Source organism: Cordyceps fumosorosea (assembly GCF_001636725.1).
Source record: "Cordyceps fumosorosea ARSEF 2679 chromosome Unknown scaffold_1, whole genome shotgun sequence".
Classification (NCBI taxonomy): Eukaryota; Fungi; Ascomycota; class Sordariomycetes; order Hypocreales; family Cordycipitaceae; genus Cordyceps; species Cordyceps fumosorosea.
Genome location: NW_017387301.1, coordinates 1343903 through 1356401, shown reverse-complemented (window position 1 = coordinate 1356401; position 12499 = coordinate 1343903). Strand labels below are relative to the sequence as shown.

The 12499-nt window shown below is 53.8% G+C and overlaps 3 protein-coding genes across 3 annotated transcripts; all 3 read right to left on the bottom strand.

Annotated features, from left to right (window-relative positions):
• Window positions 1-572: 572 nt before the first annotated feature.
• ISF_00446 (Mediator complex, subunit Med8) lies at window positions 573-1579 on the bottom strand (the record flags this gene model as incomplete). The annotated part of the gene is made up of 2 exons (XM_018844053.1): window positions 573-1347; window positions 1452-1579. The coding sequence occupies 2 exons, from the start codon at window positions 1577-1579 to the stop codon at window positions 573-575; spliced, it is 903 nt and encodes a 300-aa protein (XP_018708503.1).
• A 436-nt stretch (window positions 1580-2015) lies between these two features.
• ISF_00445 (sulfatase) lies at window positions 2016-3659 on the bottom strand (the record flags this gene model as incomplete). Its single annotated transcript, XM_018844052.1, has 1 exon — window positions 2016-3659. The coding sequence occupies one exon, from the start codon at window positions 3657-3659 to the stop codon at window positions 2016-2018; it is 1644 nt and encodes a 547-aa protein (XP_018708502.1).
• Window positions 3660-7144: 3485 nt separating this feature from the next.
• ISF_00444 (ras GTPase activating protein) lies at window positions 7145-12155 on the bottom strand (the record flags this gene model as incomplete). The annotated part of the gene is made up of 2 exons (XM_018844051.1): window positions 7145-7529; window positions 7582-12155. 2 exons carry the CDS (start codon window positions 12153-12155, stop codon window positions 7145-7147), a joined length of 4959 nt encoding a protein of 1652 aa, XP_018708501.1.
• Window positions 12156-12499: the final 344 nt, after the last annotated feature.

Genomic DNA, 12499 nt, shown 5'->3' with positions numbered 1-12499 from the left:
GAAAGTCGACGAGTGGACGCTAAGCGTCAGTAGTGAGTTGATGGATGAGAAAGGCAGGCTGTGGCGGGGTTCACGGGTGGTTGTGTTTGTTGAAGTTGTGCAGGTGGGGTTTATTTTTGCTACAATTGATGAAAGTAAACCTGAACGGAGTTTACACTTCAAATCTTATGACAAGGTAAAATGCCGTTGCTATTTATGTATTGTTGGTCACAATGACTCCCCCATTCACCACTCTCGCCTCCGATTTGCGGCTCTGCCGTGAATAACGCCAAGCCAGTCCCAGTTTTCTACATCAGCCCAGCAGCAGTGAACTAACATCAGGACAGCTTCTCGACGTGGTAATTGATAAACAAGATCTTTTTTTTCATCATGGGATGGTTAATGCTTTCGTATCTCGTTTGTTACCGTTGTGCATCCCGTCTTGGAAAAGATCTTTTGGATATGATGATGACGAATCCTCCATCTAGACGCCAGCCATTCGTAGTAACTATGGCACTGTAAATCACAACCCCCAGAAGAATAAACCACGAAAACGCCGTTGATGAGCCATGTGACTCTCCTAAGCACAATTGCTACATTTGCATCGCGTTCCCGGCCAGACCTCCCAGCTGTCGGCCTCCCAGTCCGCCAAACTGCCCACCGCCCGGTACACCTGGCTGCCCACCGCCTGGTACACCTGGCTGCCCACCACCGGTTCTCTCCGGCGGAATGCCGACGCCATCCAAGCCTCGCATCGGCGGACCGCCGCCCTTGCGCTCATACTCTACGTTCCGCGGGACGTCAAAGTCCGCCCGCGCCATGAACCACAGCAGCGTCTCCAACTCCGGTCCTCTGCGCTGCGGCGCCGCGCCACCGTCACCATTACCCCCGGGCACCACCGTCGCCATCACCTGATCCTCTCCCTCATCCTCCTCATCTTCCTCTTCCTCTTCCTCCTCCTCTTCCTCCTCGTCCTCTTCAATGTCCCTGCGCAGACCCGTCCGCACATTCTCTGTGCCCATCTCCCGCTCCGCCTTGGTGTACGCGTCGCCCGCCTCGTCGCGCACGTACGCCGCGATGCGGCTCTGCGTCCACGCGCGCAGCTCGTCCCACACGGCCTGCAGGTCCGCCAGCCCCGCCGGCGTCGCCAGCCGCGACGCCTCGCGCCCCCGCGCCACCAGCTCCTCCACGTCCGGCTCCAGCTTCTTGCGCAGCAGCTGCGTCAGCACGTTCTCCTGCGCCCGGCCCGGGTAGTTGGTCGACGGGCGCACGGCGACGCGCGAGAACAGCTCCGCGTTCTCGGCGGCGCAGTCCAGCACCGTCTGCAGGTTGCGCTGGAGGATCTGCGCCGAGGCCCGCAGCGAGTCCCTGGGGTATGGGGTCAGCAAGGAGACGCGCGCGGGGGTGGGAGAAGAGGGGATTGGAGCGACACTGCTTGGCCTGCCGTGTTCATGGGATATCATGGGACGTACGGGTGCGGAAGAGGGTTGCTCTTCATTATGTCCATCTTCAAGCTCTGGATGCTGCTCGACAGCTGCGCCAGCCGCGAGAGGATCTGCTCCACCGACTTGAGCTCATCGTCGTCCAGCCCGGGCGCCATTGTCTCTTTCGCGATGCGATGATTGATATTTAGATTCAAAGGCAAGGGCCTGCCTTGCTTGTGCGCGGCTTCTTTTCCAACGGCGGTTAGGAAAGGCTGGGTGTTGTATGGGGTTGAGGTTGAAGAGCGACGTGGGTCTCCAATTTCTAGTGGCGTGGCACTGAGAAGGGCGCCTATTAGGCGACGCCGTTACACACACAGCGCAGCCCTGGCCGACGTTAGACCCTTTTATTTAATCACAAAAAGCTACAGTCTTTAATTTTGAGCTTTAAAATTTATTGATTCATAGGCTCCTGGAAGCACTTCATCATGGTATCTTGAATATCTCGCTATACAAAGGAAATATGGTGCCAACTTTCCTCCTCAAATTGATCCGTAAAACGCTACGAGCGCAGCCATTCGCACCTACATGTCTTATCCTTTTCTTCTTTCGCTTTTAGCCACGGGTAGAGCTGAACACGCCGCCCTTGTTAACCTCCTGGCCGTGCGTGTCGACAAACGGGAAGCGAGCCTTCCGCTCGAGGTCGTCGAGAGGAATGGTGGAGCGAATGTACTTTTCGCGGCCGTCATCGTCAGGGTTGTGGTCCCAGCTGGTGAACTTTCCAAGCTTCAGGGCATCCCAGACCAGGCGGCGGCTGCGCTGAGACGCCAGGACGTTTTCAGTGATTTCGGTAAAGTTCCAGCGGGCCTTGGCCTCGGCCTCGTACTTGTCAAAGACGGCCTTGGCCTTCTTCTCGTCCTCCGTCTGGGGCTCAACCTTGCCGAAACGCGCCAGGTTGTCGAGCTCATCAGGATCGATGTCGAGGTTGTAGAGCTGGGGCTTGTCCGCAGGGCAGGTGATGTACTTCCAAGGACCACGACGAATCATCATCATGGGCGCCACCGTGCCTTCGCCAGTGTATTCAGCATACACGGTGTCATTGCCCGTCTTGCCCTCAAGATGGGGCATCATGCTAACGCCATCCATGGGCAGATATGGTGCCGGTTTGACGCCGATCAGGTCGCAAATCGTCGGCAGCAAGTCCAAGGTGGACACATTCTGGGTTACGCGGTGAGGCTGGAACCACTTGGGATAGTTGACCAGCAGAGGAACTCGGACAGACGACTCAAAGTAGCTCATCTTGTACCAGAGGCCACGCTCGCCGAGCATGTCGCCGTGGTCGCCACTGAAGATGACAATGGTGTCCTCGGACAGACCAGCCTCATCCAGAGTTTCAAGGAGCTTGCCGATACAGTCATCGACGTAGCTGACCGAGCCGTAGTAGGCACGCTTGGCACGCTTGATCTGCTCATCGGTGAAATCCCGGTCCCACAAGTCGCATACTTTCAGCAGGCGCTGGCTGTGCGTATCGAGGTCCTCCTTGGCCATGCGGACCTTGGGAAGGGCAATGTCGACATCTTCATAGCGATTCCAGTACTTTTTTGTGATGGTGTAGGGGTCATGAGGGTGGGTAAGGGAAACAGTAAGGGCAAAGGGGCGCTTGTTAGGTCCCTCGCGAACGTGGTCCCAGAGGTACTGAGTGCTGCGATACATGACCTCTTCGTCGTAGTCCAGCTGGTTGCTGCGACCGCAGGGTCCAGCTTGGAGAATGGAGCTGGCGTTATGGTACCACTCGAGGCGCGTGTCAGGCGCATCCCAGTTGACGGCCCAGCCAAAATCGCCAGGGTAAATGTCGCTGGTCAGACGAGACTCATAGCCGTGGAGCTGGTCGCCGACAAAGTGCATCTTGCCGGCCAGAACGGTGTGGTAGCCCTTGCTTCGCAGATAGTGGGCGTAGGTAGGAGTTTCCGAGTTGATCTGGGAGGCGTTATCGTAGGCGCCAATCTTCATGGGAAGAAGGCCGGTAATCATGCTCATGCGCGAGGGGGCACAGAGGGGAGAGGGGCAATAGGCCGAGTCGAACTGGACAGAGCTCTCGGCTAGACGATCAAGGTTGGGTGTTTTGATTTGAGAGTTGGGGTTGTACATTTTGAGTTGAGGGGCAGCGAGCTGGTCGGCCATGATGTAGAGGATGTTGGGCTTGCCTCTGCCGTTGGTGGCAGCGCTGCCGTCGACGATGGAGTTGAGATCGGGAGCCATTGTGCAGAGAGAGATCTGCGAGGCGAAACAAGCTGCTGAATGATATGACGGTGAGAATTAAGAGAGGCACGATGGCACTTTTGCTCTTAGAAGATCAGTTGGGGCTTGCTAGGGGTCTAGACCAACACCCGTTGTCGCTTGCGCTCAAGCGAGGTAGCAACTTTTTTTCAGCAGGCAAGAAATGCTGCACGCACAGCAGAGAAATAGGTAATTGAAATAAGGGTAGGTAGAAGAGCTACTTTTCCCCAGTAGTACAAAAGACCAGTTCCTCTGGAGCGACGCTTTCCTCTTCCTTGACAAATAGACAGCACAACAACAGAGTAGCCCAACAGAATAGCCCAACAGAATAGGTCTTGGTGAATGAGACGACGACGTTGGACTTTTCAGTCAGGTAAAGTAATGCAGTACAAGAGACAATGGGCTAATGTAAGTAAAGAATAAATGGAATAGTCGATTGCCTGGTAGAATGAGGACAGGATCGGTAACTGGGGAAGATTGTGGAGGGAAGGGGGGACTAGACGACGGCAGCGGCGATATTTATCCTTGGGAGAAGGACGGTCGATCGGACTCCGGACCCGGGGTGTGCAACGCCAAGGCGAGAAGATGGAGGGGTGTTTGCCTGCTGTTATGCACATAGCGAAGGCGAACCTGCGTAGAATGATAAATAACTGTATATTTTGGATTAGCGCATGTGGGTTTGTGTCGTCTTGTTGATTATCAACCTACCAAGCGCTTGTGTGCCCAGGCTGCAGCGATGTGTGCTGGTGCGTGGCCCAGCGTCAACCGTGCACTGTGCAAGGGATGAGGCGAGTCACAGACACTGTGTATGGAGGCTAGGGGTTCACAGTCAGATGGCGCAGGAGAACCTCGCGTTAGTGCATATTGGCTGTTCAAATATTCGACGCCTTCAGCCCAAGTACGGATACTAGGCGAGGCGGTGCCGGTACGGGAGCCAATAAGCCACAGTGTTGGGAACTGCCCAGACTGGAATGGTGTCTCGACGATTTGTCCTGTGTTGGCTCCCCGCTAGGCCTGTTATTGGATTTGAGTCGCGTGTACTTGCAGGGACCAGAAATGTCCGTTGATGGGAAGCAATAGGAAAGGGGAAAAGGGGAAAAAAGGTAGATGATCTTCCAAGGGGCTGAGATGAGGCCGGGTTGTGATGCCTGTTCGCTGTTGTCAGATTGAGACTGCGGTTGGTCGCAGCTGTTCGGCTGTTTGTATTGCTGACTGTGCAGCGCAACTGCCCATTGGCGGCTGGGCAGTGGCCAAGGGCTGCTGGGCGTTTGCTTACCTCTCCCTCCTACATCTTACACCGGATTTCGCCTTTATCATCGCCATCATTGCTGACTATCTCAATCGTCCATCCAAATATCCCTTCATCCTTCCCAATCTCGACCCCCGGGCTTGGGTCACGCGCCATGCCGCCTCATACTCCCTGTCTCATACCCTTGCCCCCGGCGTCGGCACACCAAGAACGGCGGTGTGACCACCATCCAGGTCAGCAGCCAAAATACGATGCCCACCAAGGGCCACCGAGTACGGATCAAACAAGAAGCCCACATAATACGCCTCTTTTAAACGTAGCGTTAGCCTGAAGGGTTCTGCCAACGCCACTCCCAACACAAGGTGTCACGCTGCCACTGCAGTTGCTCGATTTGGCGCCAAGCCTCCTGTGGTTGGCTACCCGACTATTTCTCGACGACGGTGTACTCCGTACCATGACGGTGAACAAGAGCGAGCAAGAGCATACTGGAAGCAAGGGTCCGATCCGATGCATCCAACAGCAGGAAGCGACTGCTGATCTCGACGAGCACCACAGCTCTACAGCTCAGAGCTCAGAGCTCAGAGCTCAGAGCTCAGAGCTCAGAGGCAGGAAATCCCAATCTTACACACATACCCGCACAGGGAAGATATGCAGTGGGGGCGCTCCCTTACACACCCTGAATGCCCTCGTTGGTGGGCTGCGACTTTGCAACACCACACCAAACTAGTCTATACAGTATGGCTACACTGTATAGACTATTCGAACGACTCTTTCGTTATTCTTTGCTCTGAGCACGCGACTTCGGCTCCTGCCAGTCCGATGCCGATATCCAAACATGCCTCCGAGCCGTCCGAGCCTTCTTCGCATCGTCCGCCCTCTTGTCTCCTTTGCTGGACGACACAACATGGCCACCATACCAGCACCAAGCCAAACCTCCCAAGAACCGACGAGCCGCCTCTCCCTATGTTTTTGGTTTCAACTTCGCATCTAAGTCTGCCACAAATCCGAGTGGCCAATCAGCAGGACGATTTAGGTTTAGACCATTCAAAATCAGACGACTAGGCGCATCCGCGAGGTGATTACCTGCCTACTCTATTTCGTGCCCCAGAGCCCCCCCACCCTTTCTGCTCAACCACCCGAGATCCGCTAGCCCCAGGTCCGCCGACAACCACGCGCTACCGTACCCCGAAAAGTTGAAACACATCTTGGCCCGGAGCCCCGTTCTCCGAGCAGTGGCCGGAGTTCAAGGGGATAATTGCAAGCGTATGCACGTTCGAGCGTGATATGCCCTTGGCTCTGCATGCGCAACCATCTTCCGTCCCGGTCCGGCCCCGAAAAGCCAACTCCCGTCCGTCCGCCCAATCGACGCCGACATCTAACAAAAGTAAAAATAAAAAAAAGGAGCGGTTTGGACAGCGCTCTGACGTCAGACAAAAGTGAGAAGCCTTTCACGTGGTATGGCGCAACCGCTTTTGAACCACTTTAGCCCGCCAGCTTTAACTCTATATATCACGTCTCACGGATGCAGTGAGACTCATTCCAAGTGTAACTGTAATGCAAATTACCTGCCCATCGCCATTCTCCCTGTTATACACGTGTAGTAGTGCACGACATTGAAGATTTGGGCAAGCAAGGGAAAACATGGTCGCATTATAAACACCGACGAGAGCGGTGACAAGTGTAATAAACATATTGGTTGCGATGGGCCACTACGTCGTACAATTGTTATGTAATTTCTATCCATCGCGTATTTGCAAAATTGCTCACACTCTATCCCTCCTTTCCTCCCTGGAATTCGTATACACGGTTCGTACTTCTCATTCTCGTCCCTGTCCCATAATCACAATGCCAAATGTACGCCCCATTCTCTTGGAGCAGAAAAAACAAGCCTGCCTTCCTCCCTTGTACACAAAACGCATACACACAAAACTCGATAACACCATGCGACGAACAAACATCAAAACAATGTAACAAGAGAACAAAATCCGCGTCAACCCAAAGGCAGCGCGCTATGCATAAGCATAGAAGGAAAAATGCCGTGCAGACTCTGCGGTGTCAACAATACCAAAAGAGAAGAGAGAGAGATCAATGCCGTGAACCATCCATTAATGCCCATGCTTTATGCAAGCACCCCAAGAAACAGCTCTGGAGGCGTCCAAAATTAAAATGTAGTTGAAGCTGATAGTCGTGAAAATGCCAAGCCAGCGCTCGTCCATGTTTACTGAGTTCGGTAAAACTTCTTGTACACCAGGTGCAGCAAGAGATTGACGTTGAGCTTGAGGTTGCCCTCGAAGAGGTGCATAAACTGATGGGCCTCAAACTGCGCCTGCAGCAAATCTTCAATGCTGACAACGGCACTGGCTCCGGGCATCTGGATATGACCGCGCGTGCCCTCAATGACGAACACGCCCACCTGATCGCAGGAAATAGTCACATTGATCTTGTCCCAGTCCGACATGCCCTTCCACGTCACGAGCACACCCTTGTCTGAGAGCGTCCGCGCGCTGTACATGTAGCTGCCAAACTTCGGCACCTTGCCGCTGCGTTCTAGTTCGCGCTGATGGTTGTACTGCTTGGTGAATGGCATAAGGAATCGTTTTTTGCTGCAGCCAAGTTAGTATGGCCTCGTTTTCTGAGCCTTCTGCCTGGACTTACCCCTTCTTGTTTTGTAGGGTCATCATGGCCTGCTCAATGTAATCGTCATAGCTCTTTCTTTGTTGCTCCAGATATTTGGCTTTCTCGTGGAGATTGCCCAACGTCAAGTTGACACCCTCAAGCTCGCGTTGCCTTTGGACTCGGCGTCGGCTCTTGGAACGGATGTCGCTAGCAATGGCATTGAGAATGTCTTGGTAGTTGTTGTGCTTGGATATTCTGCCCATCTGTTCGAGGTGCATCACGTTTTCAAGAGCTGTGCGTTTGAGTTCGTGATACGACATGCGCGTCACGTCAACCATGTTGGAATCAGCGTACGCGCCGTGGCTTCCATTCGAAGCAAAATCTTCTTGAAGCAGTGAGGCCCATTTGGCGTCATCCTCCTCTGTAATGGGTTTGACGAGAATCTCCAAAAGATTCACGCCAGTCTGTACACGAATAATGTACAGCACACAGCGCTTCGTTTCCATAAACAGAGCTTTGACCTCGGCATCTGGGTCTTCAACGTTGTGCAACCTGGGTGTTAAGAACATTTGAATATCGGACGACCCAGCGGCGCTCATCTCGCTCTCATTCGTCTTGGCGCTACCCAGGTCCTGGATGATCTCGCGCAGCACGTCGTCTCTCGAGGGGCACATAAACGGAAGTTGTGAAACAATAAGGTTGTGAATGGCGAATACATCAGCCATTTTGATGTAAAGAGTTGGTTTGTTCTTGGCGTAGAGGTCGTTGAATTCGTCAATGTCGAAGGTGCTCTCAGCATCCGGCACAGAGATGAGCTCGCTCATGATGTGACGCAGGCGTTCAATGGATTCGGCTACAAAGGCATTCAGAGGCTGCAAGTAGACGTTCTCACCACCAAATGGTCGGCCAGAAGCAATTTGGCCAATAACCTTCGCCACCTCGCCGAGGTTGCGCTTCTGGAGGGGGCTCAACGTCTTCTCAATAACGCCAACATTCTCCGGCGAAACAATAGCCGGCTGGAGATAGAACTTCCAGTACCAATTTGTCACATGTTGGAGAAGAATGTCGGGTGAGTCGCGGTTGAAGTGCTGACGCAGAGACTCAAACATCTGCCGGCAGAGAAATCGAAGACCATAGGGAGTCTTGAAGACGTGATCCTCCATCGCGAGGAAGAATTGATCACAGATTTCTCTTAGATCTCGGAGATGATCAATGAAGAGTCGGCGAGTTTCCGGATCGCGGATCGCAACCTCGCGTGGGACGTCCAGCGGCCTGCCGTCCGGACGACCCGTGCGCAGCTCTTCGTTATTGATGGCAGCTCGATAAATTTGCATCGGATCACTCTCCAAGTCCAGCACAGGATCCTCCACAATGTTGTCGCGTACCAGTGGCCCAAGAAGACCTCGCAAGAACTTGCGGTCTCGTGGCGATCGCGTATAGTTAGCCAAAAGCTTGGACCAGAAGAATGTACCGCGCTGGTATTCCTGGATGCTGCGATTGCCTTCAATTTCTTCACGTATGGAACGAGCAATGAGCTTGAGCAGATAGTACTCTTCACGACGCTTCTGCGCATAACCAAACATAGCCATGACCAGAAGTTCAATCCGCTTGCTTTCGTTGTCGGGTGTGCCTTGCTCGCGAAGGTGCTTGAAGAGACGGGCCAGATATTGGGATTGAGTCTGGAGGCAGAAGAACAGCTGCTGGTAGGATTCGAGCTTCTTTCGTGAGCCCTTGTTTAGAGCCTTGAGGTCGAATTGGTTGGATGAAGAGATGGACGAGTTGGCCAACATTCCCATAGATGAGCCGCCGCCGTAGTTGTGCTGGTGTGAAACGACTTCGTCCAGAGTGATCTTGTTCTTTACCAAGAGAGCGATCTTGATGTCGAGCTGGTCGATGTACTGCTCCAACATTTCGTTTTGGCGCACTTGCTGCACCACAGTCTTGCGCATGCGTTCAAATTCCACTTCTTCGTTGAAATCAAAGTCACTGTCATTAAGCAAGTGAACAAAGTTCTTGACGGCATTGACCGGTGGGTTCTTTCCCGTCGTTAGGCTCCTGTAAGCCTCGCCCTGTACCTTGGCGCGGACAAAGCTCTGAATCTTGATGACCTTTTGCATGTTCTCGTTAAAGTAGCGCTTCTTCTCTTCGAAGCGAGCACGAACGAGAAAGGCTCTGACGGCGGATTGGAGCTCAACAACGGACTCTTCCTCTTCGAAAAGCTCAGTCAGCAGGTCATCAACACGGGCACGCTCCATCATTGCTTTGAGGATAGCCTGGAAAGCAGCTGTCTGAGCGTTGTGAGAAGCCAGTGCTTTCATGAGAGTTTGGTGCTGTCGACGGTAGTTGAATCCGCGTATGCGACTCTGCAAACTCGTAACTATCGGGTTTTCGCGGTCCAGCTTCTTTTGAAGAGCAGCGACACTTCGTCTCTCAAACATGCCTCTAATACGGGATTGTAATTCGACGGTGCCCGGCTCGTTAAGGTGGAGGCTATCCAGCTGACTTGCTATCTCGCATCGAACGGCTGCTGCACGGATAGCGGCCTGAAGTTTGCCAATGTCGAGCGAGTGGCGCTTGACTTCAATCTGTGTGCCAAGATGCTTGGCCCTCGCTGCCTTTCCTCTGGCCAGACTTTGAAGCATAGTCAATGGAGATGTGAATGATTCCATTGCATCCCGTTGGCGAGAAATCTGATTCCTGGTCAGCACAGCCCTAGCTGCCGCCTGCAGTTGCACAGTTGCTCCGTCAAAGCTTTCTAAGAGATGTCGTTGAGCGTCGAGTTGGCCTCTTAGAAGCGTTCCGCGTGCAAGTGCCTGCAGCTTGAGGACATCTCCAGAGGCTTGCTTTGTCTCGCGCTTCTGCACAATAAGGTCTTTGCGAATTAAGAAGCCTCTAGACATCGCCTGAATCTCCCGAACCGCTCCTTCGGATCGCGACATAACACCAGTTACATCTCGTACCTCATTCCGGACTTTGTTAGCCCGGATCATGCTCTGGAGAGCCAGAACATCGGGTTCGATGGCCTTCCAGCAGCGGTTGTTATTCTTCATGCGTTCTCGGATGAGGAATCCTCGTGCAGCACTCTGAACCATGATTGAAGAGCGACGCATTTGGAGCCTATATCCCATAATTTGTCTCGTAAAGTCGCCGCGAATACATGCTTGCAGGTCGATGAGCGCGCGTTCACCGTCCCAAAGATGTTGCATGGTGTTGCCAAGACGTAATCTTGCAAGGGCACCACGTATTTGAGCTTGCAAGTCTGTGATTTGGGCGGTCTGCTCAGCCAATTCACGGTCGATTCTCTCTTCTTCGGTTTCTTGTGGCTCGGGTTCGGGGACGCCAAAGTCTGCACCCATGTTACCAAAGCTCGGCATGTTGGCACCCAACTTATCCAGTCCCTTCTGCATTGCTTCAAGTTCATGGTGCTCAAACTCAAGCTGGCCGACCAAGTTGCCTATGCGGAAGTCTACTATGCCTTTTCGGAACAGCAGCCAGCTGAGCGCGTGGATACAGTATATAACTTTGGGGATGTTCTTCTTCTCGTAGAGATCAATGAGTTCGAATCGGAAAAGGTCGGGCATCTCTACCTGGTCTAGATAGCGAAAGAAGATGGCAATGTTGTCGGAGTGTCGGAACTGAAGCTTCGGGTGACGGAAAATGCGGTAGTGCCTTTCGGGATTGAGGGCTTCGACGACTTCGGCGAGTGTGACACCGTCGCGAAGTGCCTCTTCAAGCTCGACAATGGGCGGCAGAGTCTTGTTGGTAACATCCTCTATCCACTCGCGTGCCTCGCCGATGTGGCAAAGATACTCGTAGGCTTGCAGAAACTGACGCTGCTTATCCATCCAGTTGCGGCCTTCCCATCCGTATGCGTTAGACTTGGTTGCTTTGCCAGCAGCTGGCTGTTCAGCACGCTGAAGTTTGCGCCGGCCGCGGAGGCCGACGACTTCCTGCGTGGGCGAGGTAATGACAAAGTCATCGGCGGTATTGGACTGAGCAAGCCTAGAAAGAGTGCGCAACTGTGTTGTGGACGAGCGGCCAAGCTGCTCGAGCTCCGGTGCTCCAATGTGAGCACTGCTGCTGGGGATAGCAGCTCCACCTCCACGGAGAATGGAGTCGGAGCGAGTCAGTAACATCGAGTTTGGTCGCATCGATGACATGCGAGGAGGTGATACCGGTGAAGCTGGTCCATCGTGCTGGGAAATAGACAACTTGGACATGTCGACGCTCTGGCCGCGGAGGTGGCGCAGCTTTTGCTCTGGCGATGGGGATGGCCGGGGGAGAGAGGCAGCTGGGGCTTGAGGCAACTGGCGAAGTGAAGGGCGAGTCGACGCCGCATCCCTAGTTGAGCCGTTCATTTCGCCGGATTCGAAGAGTCGAGCGCGGGCAATAACATCGCTTTGGCCGCGTCTATGGGTATGCGTGGGGGTAGTTGGCTTGGGAGGTGAGTAGCCGCTCGAGAGCGACGAGTATTGAGTATTCTGGGTCTGGTCGGAGGCGTAGGAGTAGCCAGATGAGGCAGAGGACGACGTGGTGGAGAGTTGGCGAGAAATGTTGCTGTCGGGAGGCACCTCGAGGGTATGCGACTGCCTCAGAGGATGGGGGCGAAACATGGCAGCCAGGCTTGCTCCGGGCAGTAGAGCCGGGAAAGCGAGGGTATTGACGTTGTATCGCTAAGTTGTCGGCTCAGTTGCTTGAATATGGCGCAACTAGTACATCTTCCTAAGCGTCTAGGAGTGAATTGGCTGTGCAGTGGAATGCAAAATAGAGGGATTGTCGCAGTATGTGCTCTCTAAGACATGCGCGCGCGCGCGCGAAGCAGCAGGAGCTTGGAACGGGTAAACGAGGTGTTGGTTGAGAGCGGCGATATAGGCAAACAGAGGCTGCACAGGCTGCACGACGCGACGGCTAGGAATGTTGGAAGGATGACGACGGGTAACACTGAGCCACCGATGCC